Genomic DNA, 22213 nt, shown 5'->3' on the forward strand with positions numbered 1-22213 from the left:
CCTCAAACATTAAGGTAAAAGCAAAAATACTCATTCTGGGAGGGGAAAAGACAAGACAGATACTTCTGGAGAGAACTTTTTTTTTCTTTCCAGTCATAAGTGGTAATGCTTTTTAAATATATTAACAGAATATGTTGCCGGGCACAGTGGTTCACGCCTGTAATCCCAGCACTTTGGGAGGCCGAGGCGGGCAGATCACGAGGTCAGAAGATCAACCATCCTGGCTAACACGGTGAAACCCTGTCTCTGCTAAAAATACAAAAAGAAATTAGCCAGGCGTGGTGGCATACCCCTGTAGTCCCAGCTGCTTGGGAGGCTGGGGTAGGAGAATCGCTTGAACCCAGGAGGCGGAGGTTGCAGTGAGCCAAGATCGCGCTACTGCACTCCAGCCTGGTGACAGAGTGAGACTTCCTCTCAAAAAAAAAAAAAATTTAACAGAATGTAAAATGATTAAAGTTACCTCAGTATACATTATAATCAATCAAGGGAATGAAGTCCATTATGGGGGGCGGGGGCAGGGATAAACCAACCTAGGTATTTATCAGCACCCTCAGAGACCAAGATCTAACTTGTTGATCCTGACATACCACCTCTTTAAAAGCCCTAGCTCAAAAACAAACAGTACCAAACTTTTTTTTTTTTTTTTTTTTTTTTTGAGACGGAGTCTAGCTCTGTCGCCCAGACTGGAGTGCAGTGGTGCAATTTTGGCTCACTGCCACCTCTGCCTCCTGGGTTCAAACGATTCTCCTGCCTCAGCCTCCTGGGTAGCTGGGATTACAGGTGCTCGCCACCATGCCCAGCTAATTTTTGTATTTTTAGTAGAGATGGGGTTTCACTGTGTTGGCTAGGCTGGTCTTAAACTCCTCCTGACCTCATGATCCACCTGCCTCAGCCTCCCAAAGTGCTGGGATTACAAGCCTGAGCCACTGTGCCCGGCCTAGATGGTATTTTAAATCCTATGTAAAGTTTGGGAGTACAGATATCCTCAATCACTTTGATTAAACAAAACTACTTTCTTCTGAGGAGCAACCCATCTCATTTGAAAGAGGCAAGGACAATGACTTTGTAAAAACTACCACCTCTTGGTACTTGTTTGGTTGGGTGGATGGGGCTAAATGAAGTTAAGTCCTTATGACATGTATCTCACTCATCTTTTAAGACATGGTACTTGAAGCCTCAGTATGGAGTACAATCTGCACTAATTACCACATTACTTGGATTGTTTCACCTAGGAGCAATGTCCTTCAATTTGCTTAATAGTTTCTCTCAAGTCCATTTCTGCTTCAAAGTAGAACCACATTAAATTTTTCTATTTGGTGGATTAGTTTTACATTAACTTTTTCATCCTGCTATGTGGCTGAGTGCTTTAAATATTGACACTGTTAATCATACCTGAAACAATGTAAGGCGAGACTCAGAATGGTCAGGTTTAATAACTTTTTTCTTTTGTACACCTCCTAAGAAACACTATACCCAATCTCTTTCATAGGATAATCCATTTAAAACCTTACAACAGAGCCAACAAGCTGACCTCCCAAAACAACATATGCATGGTCAAAGGCACCACAAACCATTCATTTGAACATTTCATGCTAATTGCCTCTTTCTCCCTTTAAAATTTTTAACACCACAGGCTACATGTATTGATAACAAAGTTAATGAAAACAAATTTGCAATGTCCCTTTTTCAAATGGCAGTCAGGTTTGAACTTTTCAATTCTGCACGTGCTGATGTGGGGAAGGAGGTATGATGAAGAACCAAAGCTGCAATTAGAATCCTTTATTTAGGACCCATCTCCAGCTTCAGGGGTTACTCATAGCAAAGAGAATGCATTGTATACTACTAAAAAAGAATCCCAACAAAGTGCATGATATTGCCATTCATTTTGCAATCAAAGGGGAGGAAAAAAATCCAAAAAGTAGATCTGTGAGACTAAAAGCTAGATATAAAATGGAAAGAACAGTTAGTTCCTCAGTATAAAAAACACTTAATCCAAATAAAATTTGAAATTGCTCATGTACCTGTACAGATTTTATAGGAAGGTTACTGGGTTAAGAATGACTACATTTCAAAGAAAGGGAAAATACAGTAACCAACTGAAAGGGGACAAAATGGAACAAAATGGAACAACAGCAAGCTTGTCAGCAGCTCATTCATGCCAACGCCATTCTCAACATTATTTTATCCTCAAGCAAGTTAAGTGATTTTGCTCTAATTCTGTATCAGTATCACAGATCCTAAGAAGTTAGGCAATCTGGGCCCTCAAATCCAGTAACCAAATTTGTATCTACTTGGCACAATTATTTGGGAGCCTTCCTAACTGTAACTACCTTAATATTCTGTTCTGTTGGACTCACCTAGACAAACCAGATTATATTTAACAATCCCCTACCTTTCCCCGCCTCAAAATCATTTGGGGGAAGAAAGAAATGTAAAGAGAGTAATCAGTGAAGTTTTCATATCCCTTAATCCCAAAGCCACTCTTACTCAGAGAATTGAAAACAGGTTTTTTCTAACTCACAAATTCAACCATAGCTTCTGAAGGTTGGCATGAACCTTGTAAATTAAAAACAAAACAAAATTGTAGCCCGGGTGTAGTGGCTCATGCCTGTAATCGCAGCACTTTGGGAGGCTGAGAAGGGTGGACTGCGTAACTCCAGGAGCTTGAGACCAGAATCCCATCTCTACTAAAAATACAAAAAATTAGCCAGGCCAGGCGGTGCGCACCTGAAGTCCCAGCTACTCGGAAGGTGGAGGTTGCAGTGAACCAAGACTGCGCCACTGCACTCCAGACTGGGTAACCGGAGTGGGACCCTGTCACAAAAAACAAATTGTAATCCTATAAAATCTATAAACATTTTGCTTAGTTTTTTTTGCCAATGTTAATATGAAGTGGCAAAATAAAATGTACACCTCATTTCTCTTCCTACCAACATTAAGAAAGGCTATGCACTGTAGGAAGACGGTTAATGGAAAACAATTATCACACTGTTTAGTTACCGTAGATGATTACCAGTTACAGAAATCCAGGTGTAAAGGCTAATCCCTTTATATTTTTTAAGCATTAACTACAGTGGGCAGCTGCTTAATGTAAAATATAAAAAACAGGGCCAGGCACGGTGGCTCAAGCCTGTAATCCCAGCACTTTGGGAGGCCAAGGTAGGGAGATCACCTGAGGTCAGAACTTCAAGACCAGCCTGGCCAACATGGTGAAATCCCGTCTCTACTAAAATACAAAAATCAGCCGGGCGTGGTGGCGGGTGCCTGTAATCCCAGCTACTTGGGAGGATGACACAGGAGAATCGTTTGAACCCAGGAGGTGAAGGTTGCAGTGAGTCGAGACTGCGCCATTGCACTCCAGCCTGGGCAAGAAGAGCGAAACTGCATCTCAAAAACAAACAAACAAAAAACGGGAAAGGAAATTACGATTTCTTGTTGGCCAATTACATGTCAAGCATGGTGCTAAATGTTTTCAAGCACTGTAAACCACCTAATTGTCCTGAACATCATTTCATTAGAGGTGTCTAGTGATCAATGGTAAATTCACCTGTGCTGTTATGAGGTTATACTTGATTTATCTGAGATACAAAAATAAAATCACATAAAAGGGGGCAGCCTAAGATTTGGTTGAAGCCAGCATGTTGGTCCATAGGAAAAAAGTGATAGTTGACTGATTCCTATCTGTTAAATCTGGACATTCATCCACATGTGCTCTGGGTGCTGAACTATTCTGTGCAAACACCACTTCCCTTCTCCAAAGACCCAGTGTTGCTTCAAGGCTGCTGCCCGGAAATGAGCACGCCACCATTCTGATCAACTTTGGCTCCTTTTTATTCAGGAAGCATACACTAATTCTTTTTATACATTTTTTTTTTTACATTCCAGAAATAAGCGAAAATAGCAGTTTTAAATATGTTACAAAGTTGGCTTTTCAGGCTTAATAAGCTTTTTGAGAGAGGGACCAGCCAACTGACCTTTTCATCAAAGCACCAATGTATCTTCAGTCTTTTACCAAGCTCTACCACAGCTGTGGTTGCCTTGGATGTGCTGCACATCCAAACCGTGTGAAAGCTATAATGGAGAGTTGCTGTGAGTCTCTCTGCAAGGCACCAAGAACAAACAGTTCAAGCTTCCTTTCTTCAGATTGAACCAAAGTTTTTGAAACTTTCAACTGCTCTCTCAAGTAGTGCTCTCTCAGCGTGAAGACTAGAATTTGTTAAAACCCATATATCACAAGATACAGTAAATCACTTCCAATAGTCTGGAAATCACACGGTAGAAGTTATAAATAAATGAACACTAAAATTACTTTAAGAAAGTTTTACATCATTTAGTTGGTAAGGACATTTACGTGTACAGCACAATTTATTGTCAAACATTCTATAACTGGCTTCACACAAAGATGAAAATAGATTAATACAAAATGATCTGACATTTTCAGTAAATCTGGAATTAAGACTGGATTTTTATTGTAGTCAATATCAACTTTACATATTGTTGCAGATCGCTGTGCTATGCCCTTTAAAATGATAATTTCTCAGGGTAAAATTCCATTTGGATATGTGTTCTTGCTTGTCAAACTACTAAAATCTGAGGGACACAGCAATATCAAAGACACAAACAGTAACTGCACAATATCATCTGCTGGATTAAGCTAATACAAGTGGACAGAATTCTTTAGGTTCCAATATCTAATAAACCACTATGTGAAATGAACAAGGTGAGACATCTTATGAATATACTCTGCAACCGGAACATGTAGCATTTCTTTAATTCAAAAATCTGCCTCATTAGGCATTTACAAAATAAATTACTAAGATCTCAATTTGCTTGAGGCATAACAAGCTCGTAATGGCCCACTTGGCCTTCCTGTTTGAGCTGATCTAGTAGGTCTTCCTTCCGTCTTTTTCTACCTACCACTAGGTACCTATCATGGCCCACCCCATGAGACTTACTCTTAAGACCATACTTCTGGGCAATCTGATGTATTTGCTTCCGTTCGTCATTAGTCAGCTCTCTAGAGAAAGTCAAATCTGTGTGGCTCTCGGAGCGGGCGTAGTTTCTGATGATCTGTTCAATATCTCTCTTGGCAATTTTATTCACCCTCTCTACATCCAGACCAAGCCCTTCCCGCTTATGCTGCTCTTTCACTGAGATAGGCTCCCGTATGCCCTCACCAGATTTACCTAAACCACCACCAGTCCAACCCATCTTTCTCAGCAGCTGATTTCCAATATTATCTTCTTTGATTTGCTGTTTGTAAGCCTCCTCTGCTGAGCGGCCCTGAATTTCATTTCTTGAAATCACATCTTCAACAGCTCCTTTCTTCAAGTTGTTAATGACAGTTGGCTGGGTCTTTTTGAGGGTTTTCACAGCTTCCCCAGCAGCTTCATATTTGACAGTTTTCTTCACCCCAACTGCTTCTGCAATTACTTCACTCTCTAGAATCACTTTGCATTTCCAGCGGAGGCCTGTCATCCTTTCATAGACATACTCAACTGTCATTCGGTTAAACTGAGCTGTGTCGTTCAGTGTGCACACGGGATTTGAAGAATTCTCATAAACTACAAGATCCTTTATATCTTTCTTCTTTCCAGATCCTCTGGGTGAAGAGCCTGTATGGCATTGTGAACTTTTGACAGATGGATAAGTGGGCTGTGTTTTTTGAAGAATTTTCAAAGCCTCGTCGGCAGCTGCATGTTTACTTGTTTTCTTGGTTCCATAACCTTCAGCTAAGCAGTGATCTTGTAAAAACACTCGACAACGCCATGTGCGATTTGGCATCATCTCATATTTGTATTCAATTGACATCTTGTTGAATGAGGCAGAATTGTTAAGGATACCAATTGCATCATTTGCATTTTCTGTAATGACAAAATTGGTCCAGTGTTTGGCAGAAGCATTAAAAATTGGCTGCCCGGAAGCATCTTTACCCAGCACCACCAGGTCTTCTGGTGGCTTCAGAGCTGGAGGAAATTCATAGGAGGACATGCCAATCTGACACACCACGAGGTCCTCTCCAAATGTATGCTTGAATTTCCGCCGGACAACTCTAACTTCAATACGTTTCTGCAAGAGTTTTACAGCTAGCTCTGTAGCTCGATCCCTGGACCCATTCTTGCTGCCAGCATAACCTGTAGTTAAGTAGATATTTTGGCATCTAACTTCACAAGCATAGCCATCAGTTAGAAGTTTTTTATTTTTGGGGATGTCGGCAGGAGGAATTTCCTTTAAAGGAGCATATATATACTCAGGATTTGTCTTACACGCCTGAATACAACGAGTTAACATATATGTATAATTAATTTTATCAGATCCAGAAGTCATTTCTGGATTAGAAAGGTTCTTCCAGATTGTCGCCGTTAATTTTTCAATAAAATACTGCTTCTCGGCTACCACAGACTCGGGAAATGTCTGTGATGGTGAAGGCTCAGGAGTTGACTGAGAGTTTGCCTGCTGTGATGTGGTGCTTGGGGCAGGGTTCCCACTGTCAAAATACATGTTGGCTGTTACAGGCTGGTCTTTTGTGAGAATGAATCCTGATGAATCACAATACTGAGAATTCCCATCTTGTATACTGAAAGAGTCTTGAGTATAATCTTGGTAGATGTCTCTTGGCATGCTGGCAAAATGTGTTTGTTCATTTACCTCTTTTGTTTGAGGGCCATAAGGATCTTCCTGTCTTTCATCTTTTGAACTACTAGCTACAAAATGTACAGGCTCAAAACGAGGTCTCGCATGGAATTTGGAACCGGCTTGCTTTTTAGGAGGATTTTGACCTATAGAATGAGTGAAATTTACAATTCATTAAAATGGGAATATTTCAAAAGAACCAAGCAGGAAAATAGTACCAACCATATTATTTGCAAGCTGCATTGTTGGTACGAGATACTTCCATCACAAAAACTTCACGCCATTTGGGTGAAGAGACTCAATTATCAATGTAAGATTCCAGCATAAGGAGGGATGCTCCCTGTCTTTCCACATGTAAGGGAAGACCCTTGATAGAAAATATACCATTAAGTCAAGTATGCAGGTCACCACCACACATGACTGGTAGCTGCTTTTGCATCAAATGAGCTAAAGCACAGGTGAAGTATACTCTTCACTTGTGCTGGAAGGTGAAGTGGACTGGAAGATTGTTCCAGTACAATCTCATACCACCCATGCTGAAAAGCTCACTTAAGGACTGAAAATGGAACAGATGCCTCTAATGCAAGACAGATGATGAGCAGAGGCAGTTACAAAGCCTTTCTCTTTTGTATCAGAGGTGAGTGACTCTGTGATGGTGCTTTACATAGTTGTGACTAAAAATCAAAGAAAAAGAATTATCAAAAGATTCAGAAAGTTTTCAACTTCAAAACCTCAGCTCTGACCCATTCATCACAAAAGGGTGTTTGCTCTATTTTCTTTCTAGAACAAACAACAGCTGGAAACTAATGATTTATGTGAGATGCCAAATTTAAAGCTATGGAAGAACTCTGATGAAGCTATACTAGACACTAGAGCTTCCTCCCTGTAACACTGCTCAGTAGAAAGCTCGTCCATCCTGGACCCATCCAAGAGGATTTAGTGACTTAGATGCTCAAGTGATCACAGTATAAGATTTTATTTAGAGGGCGGTTCCATGACATAAATTTCAAGGACTGCATAATAACATGATTTCAATATTCTTAGTTTTCAATTCTATTTAGCATCCTCAAAAAATTGTATATAATTAAAAGCTAAAACTCTTTTACCCGTAAGAACTAATGTTACCAATGTTATTTGAAATCATATACCACACTCATATAATTTTTTTAAAGCCATGTTGTTTCTTCAAATCCCACCTTTCAGAAACAAGTATACTCACCATCACATGTTGAGAGGTGGCGTTTTTGACCTTTGGAAGGCTTGGACAGCACCAGATCATATGAAGGCATCTCCCCAATATCAATACCTTCAGCCATTTGGAGAATTTTTTCCATCAAGCGTGGGCTGTACCTATTTAAGTTAATATAATCTACAGTTAAAACAGGTAAGGATGTCTTTTTTAAAAAGCTTCAAAATAAGGCAGTCTTATAATTGCTCCCACAAGACTTTATCAACAGGGTATCTTGGCTATAAAACCAAAGAATCGGCCCTAAAATATTTACCCATCAAATGAATAATTATGTTACTAATTAGGAATCAAGATTTTTCAGCATAAGACATACAAATATAAACTCAAAAAAATTTAGCAAAAACCTTATCTTTAATTTGAATTGAAAATATCAGTATAAATTCATGACTTGTTTTGATTGTGGTCTCTATCATTTCTCATGAAATGGAATCAGGGTCCTTAGAGAAATGGCTGATTCTAAGTCTGTGGCAGGAAATGTCTAAGGTGAGCCTGAGAAATCTTCTAGCACCTAAAACCAAGGAAACTGTCAAAGATCAAAGGTGTTGTGTCAAATGGACTCAGAAGCCAATTTGAATAGACTCTTACTGGCAAAGTGAGCCAACTCAAATATCGATAAGAACAATGATGGCAATGGATTGAAATATATCAAATATGTTGAAAATTCATTAGTTCATAATGATACTTACAAACTATTATTGGTCACCTTTGGAGGATGGAAGGAACCATGTCATTATTCTGCAAACAGGTAAATATGAAAGGAAGAAAGCAAACATTTATCCTGTATTCTCCTGTATAAATTGTACTTAGAGCAACCAAAGAGATGATGAGGAAAATGTCTTTTAGAGAAGCATTCCAGCTAATAAATGAAGGAATGGACTACTACCATTTTGTAACCTATAATAAAAAATGATCATCAGGTGGGCATGGTGGCTCACACCTGTAATCTCAGCACTTTGGAAGGCCTAAGCGGGTGGATCACTTGAGGTCAGGAGTTCGAGAACAGCCTGGCCAACATGGTGAAACTCCATCTCTACTAAAAATACAAAAATTACCCGGGCATGGTGGTGGACACCTGTAATACCAGCTACTTAGGAGGCGGAGGCAGGAAAACTGCTTGAACCTGGGAGGCAGAGGCTGCAGCGAGCCGAGATCACGCCACTGCACTCCAGCCTGGGCAACAGAGCTAGACTCCATCTCAAAAAAAAAAAAAAAAGAAAAAAGAAAAGAAATTATCAATGGCTGCTAAACCTATTAGGTGAAAAGCTAATGGGGGAAGAACTCACAGTCAGACCCAAGCAAAAAAGCTAATGGGGGAAGAACTCACAGTCAGACCCAAGCAAATATTCTCAACTGATTATTGACAAAGGTGCCAAGGCAATTCAATGGAGGAAGGATAGCCTTCTCAACAAATGGCGCCGGAACTAGTAGGCATCCATAGGCAAAAAAAAAAAAAAAAAAAAAAAAAAACAACTCTACAACCTAAACTTCACACCTTACACAAAACTAACTCAAAATACATCATAAACCTAAGTGTAAAATTATGAAACTTTTATTGAAAAAAAAAACACAGGAGAAAATCTGTGGGATCTAGGGTTAGGCAAACAGTTCTTAGGCTTGATACCAAGCATGATCCATAAAGAAACTGGTGATAAAATGGACGTCATTGAAATTAAAGTTTTGGCTGGGTGTGGTGGCTCACTCCTGTAATCCCAGCACTTTGGGAAGCCGAGGTGGGCAGATCACTTGAGGTCAGGAATTCAAGACCAGTCTGGCCAACATGGCAAACCCCCATCTCTACAAAAATAGAAAAAAAAAAATTGCTGGACATGGTGGTACACACCTGTAGTCCAAGCTACTTGTAAGACTGAGGCAGGAGAATCACTCAAACCCGGGAGGTGGAGGTTGCAGTGAGCCGAGATTGTGCCACTACACTCCAGTCTAGGTCTGGGTGACAGAGCGAGACTCCGTCTCCAAAAAAAAAAAAGAGTAAAAAGTTTTGCTCTTGAAAGACTGTGAAGAGGATGAAAGGTCAAGCTGCAGACTGGGAGAAAATATCTGTAACCCACACACTTGACAGAAGACTAGTAGTACCTAAAACTCAATAGAAAAAAAAATCAAATTAAAAAATGAACAAAAGACATAAACGAAATACTTCACCAAAGAAGACAGACAGATTGCAAATAAGCACATGAAAAGATGTTCATCACTAGCCACCAGGGAAATGCAATTTAAAATCACAATGAGGTATCACTATACACTTATTAGAATGGCCAAAATAAGTGACAATGGCTGGGCACAGTAGCTCACGCCTGTAATCCCCGCACTTTGGGAGGCTGAGGGGGGTAGATCACGAGGTCAGGAGTTCGAGATCAGCCTGACCAACATGGTGAAACCCTGTCTCTACTAAAAATACAAAGATTAGCCTGGCATGGTGGCGTGCGCCTGTAATCCCAGCTTCTCAGGAGGCTGAGGCAGGAGAATCGCTTGAACCTGGGAGGCAGAGGTTGCAGTGAGCCGAGATTGTGCCACTGCACTTCAGCCTGAGTGACAGAGCAAGACTCCATCTCAAAAAAAAAAAAAAAAAAAAAAGTGACAATACCAAATGCTGGCAAAAATGAGGAGAAACTGGATCACTCAGACATTGCTGCTGGGAATGTAAAATGATACAGTCACTCTGGAAAACAGTTTGGTAGTTTCTTATAAAACCAAACATCAGGCCGGGTGCGGTGGCTCACGCTTGTAATACCAGCACTTTGGGAGGCCAAGGTGGGCGGATCACCTGAGGTCGGGAGTTCGAGACCAGCCTGACCAACATGGAGAAACCTCGTCTCTACTAAAAAGACAAAATTAACCGGGCGTGGTGGTGCATGCCTGTAATCCCAGCTACTCTGGAGGCTGAGGCAGGAGAATCGCTTGAACCCAGGAGGTGGACGTTGCAGTGAGCCAAGATCGCACGATTGCACTCCAGCCTGGGCAACAAGAATGAAACGCCACCTCCAAAAAAAAAAAAAAAAAAAATCAGTTACCACTTGATCCAGCGATTGCAATTATACTCTTGGACATTTATTCCAGAGAAATGAGAACTTATGTTCACACAAAAACCTGTACACGAATGTTCATAGCAGCTTTATTTGTAACAGCCCAAAACTACAATCAGCCCAGATGTCCTTCAACAGGTGAATAGTTAGATTCTGGTACACACACACTATGGAACACTACTTGGGACAAAAAGGAACTTTTTTTTTTTTTTGAAACAGTCTCACTCTGTCACCCATGCTGGAATGCAATAGCGTGATCTCGGCTCACCGCAACCTCCGCCTCCTGGATTCAAGTGATTCTCCTGCCTCAGTCTCCCAAGTAGCTGGGACTATAAGCATGCACCACCATGTGGGGCTAATTTTTGTATTTTTAGTAAGACAAGGTCATCATGTTGACCAGGCTGGTGTCAAATTCCTGACCTCTCCGCAGGCCTCAGCCTTCCAAAGTGCTGGGATTACAGGCATGAGCCACCGCACCCGGCCATCTCTTTGTATTATTTCTTACAGTTGCATGTCAATCTATAATTATCTCAAGAAAAATTTCAGTTTAAAAAGCTGATCGGGGACTTTATCATCTTAATATCACTCAAAGTGGGACAACCGAACATGTACCCCACGATGTGATACAATAGGATATCACGGCACTATCTAGAAAGCATTATGGCTCTCCAGAGAATTGAACCTGAAACTAATCAAGTTCCTGACTCCCAGAAACATGTGAAACACCACAAGAATGGAACTATCCAACTCCAGAATGAGGGAACAGTATGTGACAGCCCAGTTTCCTCATCAAATAAATACTGTAGAATGAAAATAAAAGGAAGAGGGAGTGGTTATAGGTTAAAGGAGATGGATCAATCAAATACGTTGTATAGACTTTGTATCATGAATGAATCAAACGAGCTGTAAAAAGACATTTGAGACAAATGAAGAAAACTGAACATGCAATAGGCATTGGGTGATTTTTAAGAAATTACTGTAAATTTTGTTGAATATGAATAATGGTATGGTGACTATTTTTTAAAATTCTTATCTGATACAGATGTGTACTGAAGAATGTACAGGTGAAATGATGTCAGGATTTTATAAAATATACTCCAGACTATTGCCCACAAAAACCTAGGGCAGAATAGATGAAGAAGGGTAGCATGGCAGACTGCTGATGATTGCTGAGTGATGGGTACATGGGATTCATTAAACTCTTTTCTACTTTTGTGTGCTTGAAATTTTAAGACAAAGCTTTAAAATATACAATTTAAAAAATGGCTCCTGGCTGAGCACAGTGGTTCATGCCTGTAATCCCAGCACATTGAGAGGTGGAGGTGGGCAGATCACTTGAAGCCAGGAATTCAAGACCAGCCTGGGCAACATGGCGAAACACCATCATTACAAAAAATAAAAATAACAAACAAACAGAAAACGTAGCCAGGCATGGTGACCCATGCCTGTAGTCCCAGCTACTTGGGAGGCTGAGGTGGGAGGATCACTTGAGCTGGGAAGGTCAAGGCTGCAGTGAGCTGTGATCACACCACTGCACTCCAGCCTGGGTGACAGAGTGAGACCCTGTCTCTTTTTTTTTTTTTTGAGAGGGAGTCTTGCTCTGTCTCCCAGGCTGAAGTGCAGTGGCACAATATCAGCTCACTGCAACCTCCACCTCCCGGGTTCAAGCACTTCTCCTGCCTCAGCCTCCCAAGTAGCTGGGATTACAGGCATGCGCCACCACACCTGGCTAATTTTTGTATTTTTTAGTAGAGACGGGGTTTTGCCATGTTGGCCAGGCTGACCTTGAACTCCTGACCTCAGGTAATCCACCTGCCTCAGCCTCCCAAAGTGCTAGGATTACAGGTGTGAGCAACTGCACCCGGCTGAGACGGTCTCTTAAAAAAAAAAAAAAAAAGGCTCCTTATGAAGATTGGCTGCTTGATAGAATAACATTTTACTACAGAGAAACAGAAACAGGAGCTCAAGTGAAGTGTTTGTTATCACGGTTACCTGCTCTCCCTTCCTACCTTCAGAGCCTTCCCCAGCCTAGGACCAAAAAAGAGATTCCTGGTAGCATTTGGGAAGAAGTTCTGAAAATGAGTAACTATCATACCTTTACATGAATCAGTTCTGAACCAGAAGGAGGGTAACATTTTCCATTTTCAGTAGAACAGGTTGCACACCCATCACGTATCATTCCACGCAAAGCAGAAGTCAAGGCACGGTGGCCTCCCCGACAGATTGCTGGAAGCTAGCTCAGTTGTAACCTGTACTTCCCACTGACAACTGTTGCTGCTAAAGCTAACACGAGTATTTAAATACCAAGAGTAATTTTATTTTCATTGACTCTTATCTGAACATTAGAAAGCACAGTCTAAAACACAATATGGCTGGGCGGGGTGGCTCACACCTGTAATCCCAACACTTTGGGAGGCTGAGGTGGGCAGATCACCTGAGGTCAGGAGTTCAAGACCAGCTTACCCAACATGGTAAAACCCCGTCTCTACTAAAAATACAAAAATTAGCTGGGTGTGGTAGCAGGCGCCTGTAATCCCAGCTACTCAGGAGGCTGAGGCAGGAGAATCGCTTGAACCCGGGAGGCGGAGGTTGCAGTGAGCTGAGATTGCACCACTGCACTCCAGCCTGGACGACAAGAGCGAGACTCTGTCTCAAAAATAATAATAAAATAAAATAAAATAAACACAATACATTCTACATATCACTTCCATTCAAATTTGGGAGTACAATTTCCAAAGTATGAGATAAAAACAAAAGCCGGGCGCGTGTGGCTCACGCCTGTAATCCCAACACTTTGGGAGGCCAAGGCAGGCAGATCACCTGAGGTCGGGAATTCGAGACCAGCCTGACCAACATAGAGAAACCTGTCTCTACTAAAAATACAAAAATTAGCCGGGTGTGATGGCGCATGCCTGTAATCCCAGCTACTTGGGAGGCTGAGACAGGAGAATCGCTTGAACCTGGGAGGCAGAGGTTTTAGTGAGCCGAGATCGCACCACTGCCTTCCAGCCTGGGCAACAAGAGTGAAACTCCATCTCAAAAAAAAAAAAAAAAAAAAAAAAAGTCTATGAAAATGAGATGAGTCTATAAATCTTAAACTACTAACCCACACCTGTTACCAAAAGTGGCCCTACAACCAGGCAACTTACCTTGAATTCCAGTCAATATTCTCCAGACCTTCAGTTAGAGCCCGATTCCAAGTACAGTATACAACTGCAAATGGCATATATGTCTTACGGTGTGATGCACTTAGGGCTCACTCATTCATGCTCACTTTTCTCAGGTTTCTTCCAGCATTAGTAATTATTCTACCTACTTACTATACCCTATTCATTACATCTGCCACAAAATTCAACTTCACCCATAGGCCATAAAAATAAGTCTTTACATAGGTTGCTGATACAGTTCTCTGTCCTTTGCTGTGAAGTCATAATACTGAAGAAGCCCAGCCAGTATGAACAATAATGAAAAAGACCGTATAGTACCTAACAAACACTTCACTATTCAAAGAACAATGTAAATACAAATCTAGAGTGTTTAGTAAGACCACGAGGCTTCTACAATCCAGAGTAGCTATCCAAAGATAAAGAAGTGGTGCCACATATTTAAAGTAAGCCAAGGCAGTAAAGCTTTTATTATTCACTTTCTCCAGAGTCTATTTTTTAATAGTGTGTTTTAAAGTAACACCTTTAACACCAGGCATTTTAGAAAATCCACCAAGAAAAGCACCTACATTCCCAACCACTGGCCGGGAGCAGTGGCTCACACCTGTAATCCTAACACTCTGGGAGACCAAGGCAAGAGGATCACTTAAGCCCAGGAATTCAAGATCAGCCTGGGCAACATGGCAAGACCCTGTCTCTACAAAGAAAAAAAAAAAAAAAAAAAAAAGCTGGGCATGGTGGCATACACCTGTAATCCCAGCTACTCAAATCACTTGAGCCTAGGAAGTTGAGGCTACAGTGAGCTGTGATCAAACCACTGCACTCCAGCCTGGGTGACAGAGGAACCTGTCTCAAAAATAGTTATAATAACCCCAACCACTGATAACTTCATCAACATGTTGGGTTTTAATTAATTTTTTTTTTTGAGACTGAGTCTCACTCTATTGCCCAGGCTGGAGTGCAATGGCATGATCTCGGCTCACTGCAGCCTCTGCCTCCTCAGTTCAAGTGATTCTCCTGTCTCAGCCTCCCGAGTAGCTGGGATTACAGGAGCGCACCATCATGTCCGGCTAATTTTTGTATTTTTAGTAGAGACAGGGTTTCACCATGTTGGCCATGTTGGTCTTGAACTCCTGACCTCGTGATCTGCCTGCCTCAGCCCCCCAAAGTGCTGGAATTACAGGCGTGAGCCACCGTGTCTGGCCATGTCGGGGTTTATTTTTTAATGCTTTTTCTGTGTTTTCCATAACTCCCCATCACTATCAAGTCATCTATGTTGATTTCAAATCTGGTGGGGTTTTTTGTTTTTAATTTACTGTATCATAAGCCTTTTCTCCACATCATTACCACATGAGTTTTAATGGCTATACAGTATTTATATTATTGAATAAAATGTAAGATATCATTAAGGCAAGTCTAATATAGTAATTTTTTAAGATGCACGCATACTATATTTTTAAGTCTGCTAAGTTACCCTTTAGATTATAAATGCTTAAAAAAGAAAACCAGGCCAGGCGTGGTGGCTCATGCCTGTAATCCCAGCACTTTGGGAGGCCGAGGCAGGCGGATCACTTGAGGCTAGGAGTTCAAGACCAGCCTGGACAACATGGTGAAACCCTGTCTCTATTAAAAATACAAAAATTAGCCAGTCATGGTGGCATGCACCTGTAGACCCAGCTACTTGGGAGACTGAGGCAAGAGAATCGCTTGAACCCGGGAGGCGGAGGTTGCAGTGAGCGGAGATCACAGGCTGCACTCCAGCCTTGGCGACAGAGCAAGACTGTCTCAAAAGAGAAAGAAAAAAAAGAACCCCAAAATTCTGAGGTCTTATGGTTCTCAAAAGTAGCTGATATTATACCAAGCTTTTGGAAACCAGGATGTGACTCAACTATCCCACCATATCTAGCACATAAAAAGATGATTTCTAATGAACAAAAACATCTGTCTTCATAAGTTTTACATCTCTGGACACAAGACAGGTGCATATATATGCATACTTACGAATAACGTAAACCACTATAATATACAATGGCAGCTGAAATTTAATAAATATTCAGTAATAGATGCTTACAAAACTTTTTTTTTTTTGAGATGGACTCTCACTCTGGCACCCAAGCTGAAGCGCAATGACGCAATCTCGGCTCACTGCAACCCCTGCTTCCCAGGTTCAAGCAATTCTCCCGCCTCAGTCTCCCGAGTAGCTGGGACTACAAGCACCCATCACCACGCCTGAGTTTTACCACGTTGGCCAGGCTGGTCTCAAACTCCTGACCTCACGTGATCTGCCCGCCTCGGGCTCCCAAAGTGCTGGGATTACAGGCATGGGCCACCGGCCACGGCCGTTTTACAAAACTTTAAAAAAGTATATTAAACTGTTCTACTAAGTTCAAATAAAAAAGCTGAGATTTGAAAATTAAGCAAAGATTAAGGTTTCCAAGTATAAAATTGTTTATTCAAAACTATTCATAAGGAAAACTAATTAAAAAAAAAAAAACTTTTCATAAGACGGGCCGGAGCCTGGCAAAATGGCTGATGCCTGTAATCCCAGCACTTCAGGAGGCCCAGGTGGACGGCTCACCTGAGGTCAGGACCAGCATGGCCAACGTGGTGAAACCCCGTCTCTACTGAAAATACAAACAAAATTAGCTGGGCGTGGTGGTGCACGCCTGTAATCCCAGCTACTCGGAAGGTGGAGGCAGGAGAATCACTTGCACTCGGGAGGTGGAGGCTGCACTGAGCTGAGATCGCACCATTGCACTTCAGCCTGGGTGACAGAGCAAGGTTCTCTCAAAAAAAAAAAAAAGAAGAAGAAGAAGAAGAAAAAGCTGGGAGCAGTGGCTCATGCCTGTAATCTCAGCACTTTGGGAGGCCGAGGCGGGCGGATCATCTGAGGTCAGGAGTTCGAGACCAGCCTGACCAACATGGAGAAACCCTGCCTCCACTAAAAATACAAAATTAGTCGGGCATGGTGGTTGCATGCCTGTAATCCCAGCTACTAGGGAGGTTGAGGCAGGAGAATCGCTTGAACCCAGGAGGCGGAGGTTGCGGTGAGCCGAGATTGCGCCATTGCACTCCAGCCTGGGAAACAAGAGCGAAACATTGTCACACAAAAAAAAAAAAAAAAAAGAAAAAGAAAAAAGGACTCGGGCCAGGCGCGGTGGCTCACCCTTGTAATCCCAGCACTTTGGGAGGCCAAGGCGAGTGGATCACTTGAGCTCAGGAGTTCAAGATCAGCCTGAGCCACAGAGGGAAACCCCATCTCTATTAAAACAACAACAACAACAATTGATAAGACTCCTGATATCATAAGTTAATAACATACACCCAGATTATTGATAATCTTTCAAAAGCTCTCACACCCATTTCATTAGCTAGTGATTTATGCACTCTCCCTACTATGTGCACAGTTTTGCAACATGAGCCCAGCCAACATCTACCTTCCAAACACCAGTCTTGTATCAACCAGGAAAAGACAAATAAGGGAGCAAAGCTGGTTTCATTTTAAGGTATATTTTATCTATTAATTAATGTCTCATCAAAGGTAAATAGTAGGCCAGGATTCTCCTTCTAATCTTATTGATCAACAATGACTGGAAAACTAAATGCCCCAGTTAATCAAACTGCTTTATTAAATATAAAGACACTATCTACAATTTTAAGTAAAAATCACACAGTTCTCCAGGCATTCATATGTACAATTATTTAAGTGCTGTAGATGTAGTTGGTCAGAAAACTGAACTAATTTTTCACTAGCCACAAGACATATCTCAGAAATTGCCTGCAGAAAAAAATTCTTGGTTAAGTTGTTTACTTGGACGAAACAGACAAATGAAAAAATGAAGTGAAACAATTTTAGCCATTTGAGCTTTCTGGTTGCCTGGACAATGAGGGAGAAAATGATTAAAAAACAGAATAGAAACATTTTTATTTTATCCTACAAAGCAGTGGTTCTGAGAGTGCTGATCTCTGGATCAGCAACATCGGCATCACCTGGGAACTTATCAAAAATACAAAATCTGAGGCCCCGCCTCAGACCTACCGAGTCAGACACCCTGGGGCTGGGACCCAGCAATCTGTTTTAACAAGCCTAACAGGTGATTTTGACGTGTACTTAAGTTTGAACTCCCCAGTTACAGAGTCAAGAAGATATTCAAATTTGTTCTGTGGAAATTGCCACCATCACCAAAAGGAATGAAATATGGTCTGTTTCCCTGCACATTTGAGTTCCTCCTGGCTTGGTCTTATGATGAAGGAATTTTCAAAGATTTCTTTGACCTAGAAGTTTATTTCAGCTCCAAGTAAAATGGAATACAAAACATTTTGCCAGAGGGAAAAAAGAGCAAGGAAATTCCTTTGTGCTATTCTTCACAGCCTGTTCCAAAAGTCAAGTGATAAACCTTGAGCAACAAATCAACAATTTAAGGCCAGGTGCAGTGACTCACTCCTGTAATCCTAGCACTTTGGGAAGCTGAGGCTGGCGGATCACTTGAGCCCCGGGGTTCGAGACCAGCCTGGCCAAAATGGCGAAACCCCGTCTCTACCAAAAATACAAAAATGAGCCGGGTGTGGTGGTGCATGCCTGCAATCCCAGCTACTCGGGAGGCTGAGACATGAGAATTGCTTGAACCCAGGAGGTGGAGGTTGCAGTGAGCCAAAATCGTGCCACCGCACTCCTGCCTGGGTGACAGAGCAGACTCTGTCTCAAAAAAAAAAAAAAAAAAAAATTAACAATTTAAGTTTAGAAAGAGCTATTTCACCATGTATTCTGCAATTCACTTGAGAGAAGAGTATTCTGCCACAGAAAACAAGAACTCTGCCAAAATCTACATTAACATCAACAAGTATCGGAACACAAGTTTTACCCACCTGAAGATGAGAGGTAACATAAAGCCCATCTAAAGACTGCACTTGGTCCCTAGCTTCCAAGAGTCTTCATTGGCCCTTCCCTTTCTTCTATATGGAAGCTATCAGATATAATGCAAACATTACTTTTCAGTTAAGCTATTTGATAATGTAATGGCAATTCTTGTATTAACTAAACTGACTTAGCTACAATGTAACATGGTGTACATACATAGTATGTACAATGTAGCATACATAGTATCCACAGATGCACCTGTGTGCACACACAACAGCCTGCAATTCTTGAGCCTTTAACACCAACTACCATTGGCCTACTTTGTGTTTTTAATGCCCTGGTTATGTACAAGGGTGTTGTTCTTGGAATTAAATCCTGAGATATAATGATGTGGCTTATGTTCAGTTACTTGCTTTCACTCATGATCCATCCTTCCCAAATATGGCAGCTGTGGCTCAGTGGAAAAAGCATCAGTCTGGGTATCAGAAGACCTAGGTCCTAGCCCCAGCTGTAAGACCTTGGAAACGTCACTTAACTTCTTGGCCTCCACTGATTTAGCAGTAAAAATGAGACGCCACCTAATCCCCAAGGTTGTTGTAGGAAATGAAATAATAAATATTTAAAGTGCGTTGTACATCATAAAGCTGTATACATCCACTCACTCCACACACATTTATTGAGCAGCTATTATTTAGCAGGCAATCTTCTAGGCACTGAGGATAAAGGTGTAAACAAGAAAGCAAAATCCCTATCCTTAAGGGAGCTTCCATTCTAGTGGGAAGGTAAGATTTATTATTAACACAAAGGATGGTTATCCTCATTTAAGTTTTTGTTTTTATTTTAAGGATTCAGATTTCCGACAGCCTTCTGTGATATTATGGAGACTTACGATTATAGGATAAAGGTAACTTTTGAACTCAAGAACAACACTGTTAGGCAAAGGTCAAGTAGATTTATCTGACTTGTTCAATAACTAAGGCTTCTTCAGTTGTAACCAGTTCCTCCTAATCATTATCTCTGGAGGTAGAAATTATGCTAACCTTGAAAAGACAGAAAAATAATGTCTGTGATGAGAGCAAAGTATATCACACTGAATGCCATGTTCAATAATTAAGGGCAGGAGGAGACAATCCTATTTTTCTGCATCTGTTACAGTCACTCCTGGAACTGAACTGGCCAAAATTGACATGATCATATTCCAGAATCTCTCACCCTTCCTGATTTAAAAAAAAACAAAAACAAAAAAAACTATGTCAAAAGAAGTCGTCTCCCAGTCTATCAAAGAATGAATAGTCTAGTATAGGGCCGATTTAGGGGTTCTGAAGGACAGAGGTCCAAGTAGCCTCTTCAAAAAAACAAAACAAAACAAAACAAAACACGCTGCTTTGGAACCATACTGCAGTCTCCATTGAATGCAAAGAGCTTTCAAAGAGGCCTGTTCAAAACGTCACCAGGTTCTAGGAAAGGGGGGAAAAACAAACACACACACACCCCCACCCCCACCACAGACACACACACCTAAAACCTCACTCAGAGCCAAATGTTAATCCTTCTGATCCCATTTAGGGTAAAAAGAGGGCAATCCATTTTTACAGTAGATATATCCATTTCTTTGTTTGAGTCCAGACACATTATGCGCAAATCTACAAGCAAGGCTGACGCTGCTGCGGCTCAGAGAGCTGATACGTACCGCCTCCCCAGGAGAAGACAGTAAGACCCTGCTAGGGGGCTGCAAGTAGAGGGGGGTATTTAAGAGGAATGGAAAAAGAGAGTGGTCAGGAGGAGACTAGAACAGTGGGGTCCCCTCGCCCTTCCCCAACAACCCCAACTGTCGAATATATTCTCTGCGGATACTGCATCCTTGGAAGGCCCTACGCAGGTCCGAGATGCTGCTATTCATCATTTCCCACGTCCTCTAATACCGCCACCAACTACAATGACCACCTCTCAATAATCCTCTTCTAGGCGCTGCTTCATCTCCATCCCTGGTCCTGGAGAGGCCGCTTCCGCGATCTCTGCACCCTCCTAGCTGTTATGTCATGCCCAGCCACCACAGTCGGCCACCCCACCCCCAGGCCAATAGTGATCCCTCTAGTGCCCTCCAGCACCTCCAAATCTCCAGCCTCCAACCTATCCTCCGCATCCCGCCCCCGTCCCTATCCCAACCACCATCATCGATCCCTCCAGCGCCGTCCCTAACCCGATCCCCCATCACCGATCTCTCACCCCCGTCCCTAACCCGACACCCACACCTTCCTCACCTGCAGCCCAGGAAGACGTGGTTGGTCCAGGCGGCGGAGAGCGCGAGGAGCTGGTCGAGGGCAGCCCCGGGATAGCTGTGCAGGTGCCGACAGATGAAGCTGCGCCGCAGAGCCCACTGCCAGTCACTTTCGTGGCTATAGCGCCACTGCTCCAGCACTGGCTCGGGCGGGGGCGGCGGGAGGGGCGGCAGCGGCGGCGGCGGGAGGGGGGGCAGCGGCGGCGGCGACAGGAAGTCGCCCCCCAACAGCAGACGTCCTCCAGCCATCTTCTCCGCCCCCAAGCAGGGACCCCAGGGACGAAGCCGACTACAGACCGCGAGCTAGGCAGCTAGCAAGCGGGCGGAAACGGGGGGCCGGTGGGAGGGGCCGGGTAAGGAGGGGCGCGCTGAGGGGAGAAGATCAACTCTCGGGGGGACTGGAGTGTGTGCGTGGGGGCCACCGTTAGGAGGAAAAGAGGAGCACGAGCTCGCGTCCCGACACTGGGATGCACGTCCCCTACACTCCTCTAACTCGTGGAGGAGCAGAAGGGCTTCCGCCGCACTCACGCGCGAGCCGGGGAGGCCGAGTCAGGCTCCGCACCTCCACGGATCCGCAGACCCACGCACTGCGCGGAGAGCGATAAAAGACCCCAGCACGCTCTGCTCCCCTCCTCTAGGTTCTAGCCTACCTACCCGCGTGCCGTCCGGGGTTGTGAGGCCAGTGCGCTTGCGCCGCGGCTGTTCCCTAACTTCCAAATCCCGTCGCAGAATCTCGCGCGACGTACTTTTTTCCCTCCAGTGACGACTACGGGCCTTTGACGCACTACGGTGACAAGCGGAGGGCGGGGACTCCAGAAAGGGAATTTAGGAAGGTTCTCTGAGGTTCGAGAATATGGTTAGAAGGTGCCCTCAGATGAATGTTGGTAGCCCACGGCTGGTCTGACACTTTTCCCTGGATTTTTAAGCGGCGCGACAGTGAGACCATGTTCCTTGTAAGGGATTTAGGTCTGCACTGGACTTTACATTAAAACA

General features: G+C 42.8%; 1 protein-coding gene across 2 annotated transcripts; it reads right to left on the reverse strand.

Moving 5' to 3' along the window:
• Positions 1–3807: 3807 nt before the first annotated feature.
• NKRF (NFKB repressing factor) lies at positions 3808–21945 on the reverse strand. Of its 2 annotated transcripts, XM_063804581.1 has the most exons (5): positions 21204–21898; positions 10754–10876; positions 8569–8617; positions 7853–7983; positions 3808–6779 (listed from the first exon to the last, which is right to left on the reverse strand). In XM_063804581.1, the coding sequence occupies exons 4-5, from the start codon at positions 7965–7967 to the stop codon at positions 4822–4824; spliced, it is 2073 nt and encodes a 690-aa protein (XP_063660651.1). In that variant the 5' UTR covers positions 7968–7983; positions 8569–8617; positions 10754–10876; positions 21204–21898; the 3' UTR covers positions 3808–4821. The 2 variants fall into 2 exon arrangements, with proteins under 2 accessions (XP_063660651.1, XP_009437843.2); XM_009439568.5 differs by lacking the exons at positions 8569–8617; positions 10754–10876 and having other exon boundaries at positions 21204–21945.
• Between the last annotated feature and the right edge of the window lie 268 nt (positions 21946–22213).

The sequence above is a fragment of the Pan troglodytes genome, chromosome X, assembly GCF_028858775.2.
Source record: "Pan troglodytes isolate AG18354 chromosome X, NHGRI_mPanTro3-v2.0_pri, whole genome shotgun sequence".
NCBI classification, from domain to species: domain Eukaryota; kingdom Metazoa; phylum Chordata; class Mammalia; order Primates; family Hominidae; genus Pan; species Pan troglodytes.

Bases quoted from the DNA above. Each gene is read 5' to 3' on its own strand.
- NKRF (XM_009439568.5), bottom strand. From the start codon at position 21,469: ATGGCTGGAGGACGTCTGCTGTTGGGGGGCGACTTCCTGTCGCCGCCG. The intron at 7,984-21,203 runs GTGAGGAAGGTG...TAACTTAAATAG, and splicing joins CACGTCTTCCTGGGCTGCAG to GTACAGCCCACGCTTGATGG. The intron at 6,780-7,852 runs GTGAGTATACTT...CTCATTCTATAG, and splicing joins CCACCTCTCAACATGTGATG to GTCAAAATCCTCCTAAAAAG.